General features: G+C 32.7%; 1 protein-coding gene across 1 annotated transcript; it reads right to left on the bottom strand.

Moving 5' to 3' along the window:
* Positions 1 to 5049: 5049 nt before the first annotated feature.
* On the bottom strand, positions 5050 to 6042 carry LOC103607758 (olfactory receptor 5T1-like). The gene has a single exon (XM_008592221.1). The coding sequence runs from the start codon at positions 6040 to 6042 to the stop codon at positions 5050 to 5052; it is 993 nt and encodes a 330-aa protein (XP_008590443.1).
* Between the last annotated feature and the right edge of the window lie 7435 nt (positions 6043 to 13477).

Raw genomic sequence — 13477 nt, 5'->3', positions numbered from 1 at the left:
GTTATCCATATGCAGAAGAATGAAACTAGACTCCTATTCTCACCATATACAAAAATCAACTCAAAATAGATTAAAGACTTAAATGCAAGACCTGAAACTATAATACTACTGAAAAAAAATAGGGAAATTGATTGAAGATATTGGTGTGGGCAAAAATTTTATAGAGAAGACTTCTAAAGTACAGCTAACAAAAGCAAAATTGACAAATGGGACCAGATCAAACTAAAAAGCTTCTGCACACACAAAAAAGAGGTTCTTTTGTCACACACACACAAAAAAGTCTTTCATTTATATTGTCCCTTCACTGTTACTCATTTCATGTGTGTTTGTGTTTTTGTTTTGCTTTTTTAAAATTTATTTATTAGAAAGTGTTTGGGGGAAGATTCTGGATTTGTTAATGAGAGTTTTCTTTATGTTTGTTTCTGCTATTCTTGTTTGTTTCCTTGATTTCATTTTTAGTATTCTTTTTTGTTTGTTCTCTTTACTTAAGAGTGAGGTATTTTTTTTATTTTTTAAAATTTTTGGAAAATAATTATAACGATTTATTGTGATGCAATTATATATGATAAAATTCACCATAATAAAATGTGAAATTCATTGGTTTTTCGTATATTCAAAGAGTTGTGCAACCATTACCTCTACCTAACTTCAGAACATTTTCATTACCACAAAAAGAAACTTCACGTTCATTTTACTTTCTCTCTATAGATATCGCCTTATGGAATTTTTTTTTTTTTTTTTACAATTAACCAAATGCCTGAAGAAGATAGTGTTTGCTGTATACAACTTGGCAATTGAAACTTTTTAAAGTTGAAAATATTACCATGCCTGCATATATGGCATATTATCCTTAGATGACCCTTAGATTATTATTTTTTTTCTTTTTTTTTCCCCTAGTGTCCTTGAACTATCTCAATATTCATCAGAAACTTTGTTTAGAGGCAAAGAACAATACAAGTTTGGGACACACTGCAAAGTGTTTACTCAAATGCCTGGCCATCTCTGTTGTCTGCTCATCTTTAAAAGTGGTTCACTGAAAGGGATTCTGAAATTCTCAGGGCCATGCTCAGTTTTTGACTCTGGTGTCACCTCATCATGGAGGTTCACCCTACAGTCTCTAAAATAAGTCAAAACCCCATAGAAACATCATACTTTATTTATTTGTTTGTTTGTTTATATATTTATTTATTTATATTGGCTTTGCTTTCCTTCATGGTGTAATGGTCCCTCAAAATGTGTTTTAGATTCTATCCAACATACATGTAGTAATATCTTGAAAGTATTTTTAAATTGATAAATTTATTATTATGCAATCATTAAATTACCCAAGAATACAATTTGCTTATCTATTACATGAGGAATTTACAATAAGTCTGTTGTTTCAATTTGGCTGTCCTTCAGAGTATCTGGGAAATTAAGAAAAAAAAACCTCCGTTGGACCCCCTTTGCCTACCAATGTTAAATTTTTCTTTTATGATCCTAAGCATGTGTGTAGGTGAATGTATGTTTGTGTGTGTATCCACGTCTGTGTTTATTGTGTGTTGTATACGTCACTTCATCTGAGTAAGCTATAGATTAGTATTCAAGACTCACATAAGTTCATGACTCATAAAGTCCTACAAAGCTTTAAACATTTTATGCCTCTTCCTCCACGTGTCTATGGCATTTTATGTAGTTTTATTATTACTTTGAATAATAATCCTCCAAAAAACTCAAAATTTGTACTTTGTGCACTTCAAACACAGCAGTTTTTAATTTGAAAAAAAGAAATGTAATATATTTGAATGACTGTAAATACATCTGCTAGATTATTTTTCAAGAGGCATATGTAATATTATATTATTATTACCATATTTCATGATTTGTTGCAATATTAAAAGTCTTACTAGACCCCAGAGAAATTAATTTCTAATGCAGTTTTAGTGTTATGATATGAGTTCATGTCTCATATGATAAGATGTCTTAGCTAGTGTTAAAACTTATATGTGGTTTTGCTAAGGCATCATTTTTAAATAGATGCCAAAGAACTGTATTCAATCAATAAATGTTTACCTGTAGTGCATTATTCCAGAACCATTTAATGTTTCACTATTGAGTAAATTATTGAATAAATGTTGCTATTTTGAACCAGAATATAGATGCTTTTCTCTTGAGCATCTCCTGTAAGTTGCATCAACAGTTGAACAGCTAAGACTGGCAAACATCAACAAAAGTTTCCATCAGCAGACAGATGGCTAGAGAAAATGTGGGGTATATACAAAATGGAACACTATTCACCTATTAAAAAGAAGGCAATCCTGCCTTTTGTGACAACATGGATAGACCTGGAGGACAGCAATGAATGAAATAAACTGCATGATCTCACTTATATGAGGAATCTTTTTTTAAAAAGGTCAAATGTAGAGCAGATATAGAGATAGAGAGAAAAACAGTGGTTAGCAGGGCTGGTGTGGGGGATGGGAGAGGAAATGGGGAGATTTAGGTCAAAGAATACAAAGCAGCAAATATGTACAATGAATAAGTAAGATCTAATGCACATGAATATGAGGGCTAAAGGTAAAAAAAATTGAATCATATTAGAGATTTTTCTTAAGTATACTTCAGCTGCTCTTGTCACAAGAAAGTATGTGAGATGATGGATATATAAAAATAGTTGAGTAAGCAGATATAAACAATATAAATAAAACATTTTTATAAGGTAACTAAACTTGCATTTGCTGTTCCACAAGTAAGAGAACATTTCAGATCATTTGCAGGATATTTTTGGAGCTATAACACAATATTTTCAGGTCTGATGGGTTATGAAATCACTAGCACTAAGCCTTTAGTTGACACCTGTTGCATGGTTAAACAGAATGTAATTATTAAAATCTGATTTATGCAGAATCCTGCCTAAGGATTGAAAACCAACACTTCTATAGAACCACAACAACATCAAAGGACAATAGATTTGTTTGTAGAGGTAAATAGGAGTGTTCCAAATGATGTATGATCTTATTTGTCTGTTACAACAAAGACCAGTTCAAATAAGACCTATCAGAAAAATTTATCTAGAGAGGCAAAGGAATATTTAACCTATTGAACTGTCTGTGGCCTATATTTTGATATGATGAGGAAAACAATCAATGATTATTTTAAGTTTATTTTGTTAGCTATGTAATCTAGAATACTTATTTTAAATTCATTTTTCTAGCTATGTATTCTGTATTTTTAAATTTATGTCACCATAGATTTTGTGTTTCTCTAGTTTTTGTGGTTTAAAAATTGTATAACTGGCTTTTTTCACTTGGTTTAATGTCCTCTAAATTCATCCATGTTTTGCCAAGTGACATAATTTCATTCTTTATTAAGTCAGAATGGTATTCCATTCTGTATGTGTACCACATTTTATTTAACCATTCATCCATTGATGGACACATAGGTTGACTCCATATCTTGGCTATTGTGAATAATGTTGCAATGAACATAGGAGTGTTCAACATATTGATTTCAATTCCTCTGGATATATTAGAAATGGAATAGCTGGATCATATAGTAATTATATTTTAATTTTTTTTGAGTTCCCTCCATACTATTTTCTATAATGACTGTACTAATTTAGGTGTAGTTTATTTTCTAAGCCATACTTTTATTTGCTTTCCAGGCTTTGTAGAATGAGTTTGGGAGAATGGTTTCATTTCCATTTTTTTTTAATAGTTTGGAAAGATCTGGTATGAATTCCTCTTTAAAGGTTTGGTAGAATACAGCAGTGAAGCCATCTGGTCCTGGGCCTTTCTTATTTGCTTTCCAGGCTTTGTAGAATGAGTTTGGGAGAATGGTTTCATTTCCATTTTTTTTGAATAGTTTGGAAAGATCTGGTATGAATTCCTCTTTAAAGGTTTGGTAGAATACAGCAGTGAAGCCATCTGGTCCTGGGCCTTTCTTTTTTTGGAAGATTTCTGATTATTGCTTCAATCTCATTGCTTGTTATTGGTCTATTCAGTTTTTCTCTGTCTTCTTGGTTTAGTCTTTGTAGAGTGTGTGTTTAGGAATTTATTCACTTTATCCAGATTTTCAAATTTTTGGTGCATGGTTGCTCATAGGAATCTCTAATGATTCTTTGTATTTCTATGGTATCAGTTATAATATCCTGTTGTTTGTCTCTAATTTTTGTTCTTTGGGTCTTCTCCTTTTTTTAGTAACTTGGCTAGTGGTTTGTCTATTTTTATATTCTCAAAAAAACAACTTTTTATTTCATTGGTCATTTGTATAGTACTTTAGGTCTCTATTTCACTTAGTTCTACTCTGATTTTAATTATTTCTTTCTGCCTACTAACTTTTGAATTGGATTGTTCTTGTTTTTCTAGTTCCTTGATGTGTAAAGTTAGGTTGTTTATTTTAAATCTTTCTATTCTCTCAATATAAGCATTTATTGCAATAAACTTTCCTCTTATTACTGAACTGAAGTACACTTTCAGTAAATATTATCATCTAGAATCAGTCTATTTTTAGTAGGTTCAGAAGAGATGTAATTAATTTCTGTGATTTGGCAGTAGCAAAGTAAGACTTTAATAATTAGATAAAACTATATGATCTTGAGCCAAGTATAGCAAAGACATGCCCAGAAGCATTGATGGATCTCAGTGTGTGAGGGCATACAGAGTAAAAAGAAAGTAACATTTGGGGGGTCCTTTTTACGGATTCCAGAATGAGGAGGTAAATTCATAGTGATTACTGAAGACTTAGTATAAACAAAGTGAGGGTACAACAATCAACATGAGCCTAAATATATAGCTCTAGTTATAGTAAGTGAAACTCAAATTACACAATGACGAACAATAACAATCTACTCACATCAAAGAATATGGATCCATTTAAGCAGAGTAATTGACATACAAGTGATGCAATTTACCTCAATTTTAAAGATCCTGCATTAAAGGGCTGATCAATGCTTTAATTGGCATTATTCTAAAATATGCAAACACTATTAACTATAATGAAGACATTTTCTTCACTTGTCTCTAAACCTACAGATATTAAACTAATATCCAAAATCCTTTTCATCTTTAATCAATGCTGAATATGCACTTTATATATAAACCAATTTCTCTCAAACCATCTTTTCATTGCCTCTTTTACATCTTTGTTCCTCAGACTGTAGATGATGGGATTCAGCATGGGAATCAAAATGGTGTAAAATATTGACGCTATCATGTCATGCTCCAGAGTGTAGTTTGAACTGGGTCTCACGTACATGAAGAGGATTGTTCCATGATAAATTGTCACTCCAGTTAGGTGAGAGCCACATGTAGAGAACACTTTTTGTCTCCCTTCAGCAGAGTGAATCTTCAGAATGGCCACCAGAATGAAACCATAGGAGATTAGGACAATCAGGATAGTGACTATCTCAATGGAGCCAACAAAGTAGAAGAGTAGAAGCTGGTTTGTGTGAGTGTCAGAACAAGAAATAGCGAGGAGAGGAGGGATATCACAGAAGATGTGTTTAATTTCATTGGATCCACAGAAGGACAGGGTGAATGTGGCCACTGTGTGTGTAGTAGCATGTAAAATGCCACCAACATAGGAAGCAACGATGAGTGATAAATAGACTCTGGGTGACATGCTCACTGAATACAGAAGTGGGTTGTAGATGGCTACATAGCGATCATAAGCCATTGCAGCCAAGAGAAAGCATTCCGTGGTTCCTAAAGTAACAAAGAGAAACATCTGTGCTGCACATCCAAGAAATGAAATGTATTTATTCTCTGCCAAGAAATTGGTTAACATTTTCGGGGTGACAACAGTAGAATAGGAGGCATCGACAACTGACAAAACACTCAGAAAATAGTACATGGGGTTGTGGAGCCTGGAATTGCCAATGACCAATACTACCAGTCCTAAATTTCCTATCAGAGTAAAAAGATAGATTGGAAGAAAAAATAAAAATAGGAAGCCTTGCAGCTTAAAATCATCAGTTAATCCTATCAATATAAACATTGTGACTTCAGTCACGTTCTTCAACTGAATCCTGTGTATATTGAAATCTGATAATAACTCCTGCATTTTGGTTTTTATGGATAAGTTCTAAAATATATTTCCTGTGAAAAAAGAGTCCATCCAATCATATTCTCATGTTTGCTTTGCAGAAGGGCAGCATAATTTCCTGGGTAGTAATGGGATAGGCAGTGATGAACAAGTTGGGCACAAGTGGATGCATTTCACTGTATAAGTAAAAGGAACAAATGATTTCATTCATTTTTGGCTAAATTTTTCATGTTAAAACAATATTCTGACAACATGGTTTATGTTCCCATTTGTTTTCCATTATATTTTCTACAACCTCTTCTCATAATACATTATCTAAAATTCACAAGGATAAATAAATATAGAAATATAGACATGTTCAAATAAAAAAGTTTATAGTGGAAAGTACACACCTGAATGGTATTCCTGCATTTGCTGTATTATGCATGGGATGCATTTCTTTAATGTTCAAAATCATGGAAATGAGAGAAACCACACTTACATCACAAGATCTGGTTGAATATAAATGAGAAAAAAACTTTGTCAAAATTATTTAGTTTACACACACACACACACACACACACACACACACACACACACAACATCACATCACGTTTTCCTTATCCAGTCAACTGTTGATGGACTTTTAGTTTTGTTCCATATCTTGGTTATTGTAAATAGAGCTGGGATGAACATGAGAGTGCAGTTATCCCTTTGATGAGATGATTTCCCTTCCTTTGGGTATATGCTAGAATTGAGATTCCTGGAGTCTATGGTAATTCTATCAGCAGTCATGTGGTAGATATACACAATGGACTACTACTCAGACATAAAAAATAATGAAATTCTGCCATTCACATTAACATGTATGAGCTTGGAGAAAATTATGTTAAGTGAATTAAGGCAGGCACGGAAAGAGAAATACTGCATATCTTCACTCATAAATGGGAGCTAAGAAAGAAATAAAGAAAAAAAATGCCATAATAATACGTTGAAATTTCAAAAGGTGAGAACAGACCTAAGGTTACTAGAGGTGGGAAAGGGGGAAGATAACAGGGTTTAGAGAGAAGTTGGGTGAGGGACACAATGAATAATTACAACTTGTAATGATGAACATGTTAATAATATTGATTTGATCATCACGCATTGTACACAAATGCTGATAGTCAACTCTATACCCCATAAATATGTATAATCCATTATGTTTTAATTAAAAAATAAATTTAAAAAATCTTTTCAATTGACTAGAAAATGAGATAAGTTAGACTTACATTTTAAGTTTTCTTATGGAGTTTATGACCCCCCAATGAATGCCTGAAACGATGGATAGTACTGAACCCTATACTATCCATGGGTGTCATTTCTTCCACAATCATATTTAATACCTTACACATCTTAATTAAGTGCTTATCATACACCGTGGCCACAGCTTTTGCAGTTTGAAGGGCAACAGAAAAACTACCACTGATTTTTTTTTCCTTTTTCACAATTTCACAAAAAAAGAGAAAATTCCTTATTATGGTAGGTCTTAGGAACCTCAGCACATGTTTTTTTCTCTCCTTATTAAATTAAGAACTTACACCTTTTAATTGAAAAGAAATGTTAGGATTTCTCTTTGACACATCTGAATTACCAGCATCACCGCTCTTCCACTTTGTGGCCATTATTAAGTAAAATAATGGTTACTTGAACACGAACACTGTGATACCACAACAGTCAATCTGAAAAACTAGGTGGTTACTATGGGACTAAAGGAGTGTAGTGTATATTGCACAGATATACTGGACAGAAAGATGATTCAAGTCCCAGGCAAGACGGGGTGGCCAGGCACAAGATTTCATCACACTACTTGAATGGCATGCAATTTAAAACTTATGAGTTGTTTACATGTGGGATTTTCTATTTGATATTTTGGACCACCTGTAACTGAAACCACAGAAAGTAAACCTGGGAATAAGGAAGACTATAGTATAGAAGCTATTGCTAAAAAAATAAAATCAGCATATTTGCACCAATGCAGTTTTTTTGTTTCTGGACTTTCCCCCCAATATTCTCAGAACATTTTTCAGTCAGTGTAATATGAACAGGAAAAGTGCATGGGCAAAAAGAAAAAAAAAAAGTTAAAAATTAGACTGAAAGCCATGGTTATTGAAACACAATTAAATACTGGGTCTTCTGTAGTTAGGGGGGGAGGTTTCATGATAGTAAACTTTGTTTTTCCTTCAGTATAACATAAACCAATTGTGTTTTAAATGAATGGAAACTCTGATGTACATAGGTTCATGGTGAATTCAGTCACTTACAAGTGATTTATACTCATGATGAGAAAAATACTACAGTTTAGTCATATGGAAACACTGTGTGCTTAAAACAGAATAAACAAATAACTTTAGAATAATAAGAAAGCCAAATGTCTACATTAAGACAGAAATACCTTCACAGATTCATTTGAAAAATATTTCTAATATATGGAATAAATAGCTTCATAAATATGGGGCCACAAAAGATAACAAAAAAATTTGATGCATTGATTATTAGAAAAATTTAGAGTAAAAAAATAATCAAGTTAAATTCTGATTTCTTTTAAATACAACCTACACATTATTTATGAGAGCACACACACATGCAAATATCTTATAATAAGGAATAATTTATTTTGAATAATTATATTAATAAAAAAAGCTCATATGGCAATCAATAGTTAAAATATATATTAATGTATTGATTGGATATCACAAAAAATATATATTCCTAGTTTCTCTCTCTCTTTATCCCATAATGTTTTTACTTTCTCTTTCTCTCTGTGTCTCTCTCTTACAAGAATCTGTGGAATATATACAAAAATATTTACTGTAGAGTCAGAGGCAAACAGAAATTAGACAAATAGGGAAAAAGCAGAATTAAAAGAAAAAAATGTGCGAACAAATTTTGAAGAATATACTAACAGGTAATCTACTAAAGGAATCCACTACAGAATACATTTTGATTGACTTATAAATTTCAGATATGTTGCAATTCTAACCTTTACTTTTTTGATATGTGTGAGACAAGACAATTGTGAAAGAAAAAAATAATGATATTTGGAATCTAAAACCCTACGCTAAAGATTTAGAACCTAGGGACAGAGAGAGCTTGGAAGTTGACTATCCTTCCAAACTGAAAGTTAACAAAAATTGGCCAAATTTTTCATAAATAGCTTGTTCCACTATATGAAGTTTTAATTATATGTGAAGCCTGAATACATAGGAAATACAGCTTCCAAATTTTATTTATACAACTAAATAGAAATTTCTAAAATCTAATTTTTACTATAAGCATTGAATTCTTTAATGTAAGAATTTAATGGATGTCAAACAAGAAATGTTTCTATCTTAAAAGTTGTGTTTATATATATATATATATATACATTTGTTATATGATGCTAAATATATATCAAAATAATTTTCTATTGAGATAAAAGCCAGTGCTTTTCAATATTCTGTCATATAAGAAATTCTGAAATGAATCTTTATCACTGTATTCTGCCTCTGGACATTGTGGTAAAGTACAGTACAGTCATGCATTGCTTATCAATAGGGATGTGTTCTAAGAAATGCATTGTTAGGTCATTTTTTCATTGTAAGAACATTATCAAGTTTACTATCACCACCCTAGATTGTGTAGCTTACTACACACCTAGGCTATATGGCACAGCCATTATAATCTAATGTGACCACCATCCTTGACCAAAACATCACTATGAGTTTCATGACTGCAACAGCATGTGAACATAAATTTCCCTGATACTCCTGTCAATATCATTTTCTGGTAACACTTTAAAACTCTGTTCTTGCCTGTCAAACAAGAAGTTATTTTATGAATGAAGGTATATTTTATTCCAAATCATGTTTCATTAGAGCATTTATCTACTTCACTATGGAAGCTGGAGGCATGATAGACAAATAGCATGAGGCTTAGGTTCTTCATCCAAGAGGCATTGTTGTTAATTAATATTTAAGGAAAAATGTTTGTGTTTATGACTAGCTGATTTCTTTTAAAAGATATTAGCTAGAAAGGCAAATGCATATATCATTTCTTTTTTTTTTTTTTTTTTTTTTTGTCTTTTTCCGTGTCCGGCAGCGGATCGCAACCCTCAGTGTTGCCCCTGTACCGGACCGGGGACCGGCAACGGGATCGCAACCCTCGGTGTTGCCCCCGCGCCTCGCTCAGCCAGTGAGCGGGAACCGGTCTGTATGTGGGATCCGAACCCTCGGGTGGGAGCGCCGCCACGCTTCCCAAGCGGCGCACTATCCAGTGCGCCACCGGGCCGCCCCCGGTATATCATTTCTTTTAAAGCAACATAATCTGTCTAGAAAAGAAAATGAATTCAGTTTCTCAAGTCTTATGGTCAAAAAGCATAAAGTATCAGACAACCACCAGAACAGTACTTCAGACACCAAGCTAGAAAAGTATGATAGCAGCCTCCACATATTATTAAGTTAAAAATTTTGCATTCATTATCATATGTAATCTACAAAGGAACCTGCAAACTAAATAATTCAGCACCCTTGTGTAGAATAAAAAGACTGATGTCCAGCTAGACCTATAATTTGATTGAGAACACACAGTTACAGACTAGCAGAGCCAGGATTCGTGTCCAGGTTTCTCTAAGCTCACCCTCTGCACTATTTCCACATGACCATTGCAGACTCTTTATCTGCAATGGAAATAACATGGAAAAGTTATTCTCTAGAAATAATATAACATCCTTGAATAATTCAATTCTTTTAATAAATAAATTAGCTTTAAATAGAAAATGAAATTTTAAAAGAAATGTGCTTCTAAATCAATTAGCTAAATAGTAAAATAAATTCAAAATAGTTTCTTCTATTCCTTCTAAAAAAAAAAAAAGATCCCAAAGTGAAATACATCCAAAGTTCATTGAAATTTAATTTTCTCTCCATCTAATATTTTCCTAAGTTTTAAATAAAGCCCTTCAGTCTACTTCCCATTGTCTGGCTGTTAACTTTAATCAAAACAATAAAATAAATAAAGGAAATTACTATTTTACAGCTCCATTGATCAAAATATCGAGGACATCCTTCTCATTTACCCTGCTATGTTCTCTAGAAGCCATGTGATTTAATTTGTAATACAGTAAGTAAAGTTCACTGTCATAGATTTATATATTAAGGCATACAGTGTAATTTCAAATTTAAGTTTACAGATTCTAAAGTATTTTATAAGTGACATAAAGCTTTTGCTCTTACCTCTGAAAATAATCTACTCTTCTATTAAGAAATACGAGTAGTATTGTGTAATTGGGTTCTTATACCAACTTCTAGAGCTCCTTTTAAAGTCCACTGGGATGCTTGGAGAAGAAAAACACTAATTCTTCTGGGACATAAAGTAATGATGATTTTTTTATAGTAAACAAGTGAATGGGTTATGAAACAATATGATGATAATGATTACATGAATGATCTTGGGCCTGTGGTTAAAAAGAAAAGAAATAAGAAAACTGTCCTGCAGTAGAAAATAAATCTAATGATAGAGAACATAGTCCTGACTCTGATGCTGAATAGTTTTGTTCCATTGGAATGACTACCGACACACTCTGAATTTGAGCTTCATTTTACTAGAAGTGTAACTTGTGAATTCTCTGGAAATCTTATAAACATGTTGATAAAAAAATAATTTAGAAGCATAATCTATGATGAAATTTACAATCTTTAATAAAGTTTACTTATTCAACTTTAAAGTAGCATACTTCTAAATGGTATGATAAATAGATTTAAGTGCATTGAATGTTTAATGGAGGAAAAATATATGAATACATGAACTGGAAATACTGGCAGGAGAAATGGATCAGTATACATAAAACAATAATAATCTATGTAATAGATCATTAGAATATTACAGTTCTGGCAGAGATGAAGATCAAACTTTTTAAGCTGGGTAGGGTCTTGTCTTGGGGATCCTATATACTAATGCATAAACTGGCATCTGGCTGTATACATAAGAAACTCATGGAAAAATTGTGGGAAATACATGAATGCCCAGTCTCCACACCCTTAAGCTGAGTTAGCACATAGACAATGTTGGTTATAAAATTTGAATATAAAAAAACAAAAAGCTGATATTGGCAGACAGTCCAATTGTGGGTTATCCATCTATTAATTAACTGTAATCCTAAATATATCTATAGATAAAATTCAATTTTATCTTTTTAGATACTGACATGTTGCTTCTACATTTTTTATGAAAGAGTAAAGAAAGTAAGAGAGCCTAAACACATTTTTAAAAAAAATAAAGGGAATTAATTTTGAATACTCAATCTAATTTTAAGACTTACCTTAAAGGTACAATAACCAAAGGTTTTAACAACAAAAGAAAGATAGCTCAATCAATGGAACAAATTAAGTATTTAGAAATAGATTCACACATACATGGTCAGTTTATTTTTGAGAAAGATACCAAAGAAAATCCACAAAGGAAAGATAGTCATTTTAAAAAGCATGCCCCAAAATTTGAAGTTTATGCCAGAAAAAGAGACATTGAGTTATTCTTCATGCCGTATATAAAATGAGTCTCAAAATGAATCTCAGACATTAATATAAAACCTAATGCGATACATAAAACATTTCTACAGAGAACACAGAGAAACATCTGTGTGACCATGTGTTAATGTTGTAGTTGCACATTTTTATTTAAAGTACCAAATGCATGCATTATAAGAGAAAATGCTATATTATACTTCATCACAGTTGAAATCTTCTGCTTTGTGAAACACAACTGCTGAGAAAGTAAACAATTCAGACTTGTAGAATAACATTTGGTAATCAGATATTCAATAAAGCACATGTATCCAGAATATATAAGAAATTCTCAGAATTATAAGAAATAATGCGGAATCAAAAGGAAAACTATGACACATAGCCTATGACCACTATGTGGCTATTTGCAACCCCCTGCTGTACATGGTGGTGGTATCTCCGCAGGTCTGCCGTCCGCTGGTTTTCCTCACATACCTCCAAAGTCTGACCACAGCAGTGACTGTCACTTCCTGTGCGTTCTCCTTGTCATTCTGCTCTTCCAACATAATCAACCATTTCTACTGTGATGACGTTCCTTTGTTAGCCTTGTCCTGTTCTGATACTTACCTTACAGAAACAGCAGTATTTACCTTCTTGGGGACCAACTTATGTTTGTCCATGATTGTTGTTCTCGTATCCTACTTCAACATTGTCATTGCCATTCTGAGGATATGTTCCTCACAGGGATGACAAAAAGCCTTTTCCGCCTGTGCTTCTCACATGATGGTTGTCTCTGTGTTCTACGGGACTTTTCTTTTCATGTATTTGCAACCAAGGACCAACCACGACTTAGATATTGACAAAAATAGCCTCTGTCTTCTACACGCTAGTAATACCTGTGCTGAACCCCATGATTTACAGCCTAAGGAACAAGGATGTGAAACATGCATTGAAGAGAA

This window comes from Galeopterus variegatus, unplaced genomic scaffold (assembly GCF_000696425.1).
Source record: "Galeopterus variegatus unplaced genomic scaffold, G_variegatus-3.0.2 Scaffold7692, whole genome shotgun sequence".
NCBI lineage: Eukaryota > Metazoa > Chordata > Mammalia > Dermoptera > Cynocephalidae > Galeopterus > Galeopterus variegatus.
The sequence above is the reverse complement of the archived record's forward strand: the minus strand, read 5'-3'. Positions and strand labels throughout refer to the sequence as shown.

Excerpts from the sequence above, each read along its gene's own strand:
- LOC103607758 (XM_008592221.1), bottom strand. The coding sequence starts at position 6,042 with ATGCAGGAGTTATTATCAGATTTCAATATACACAGGATTCAGTTGAAG.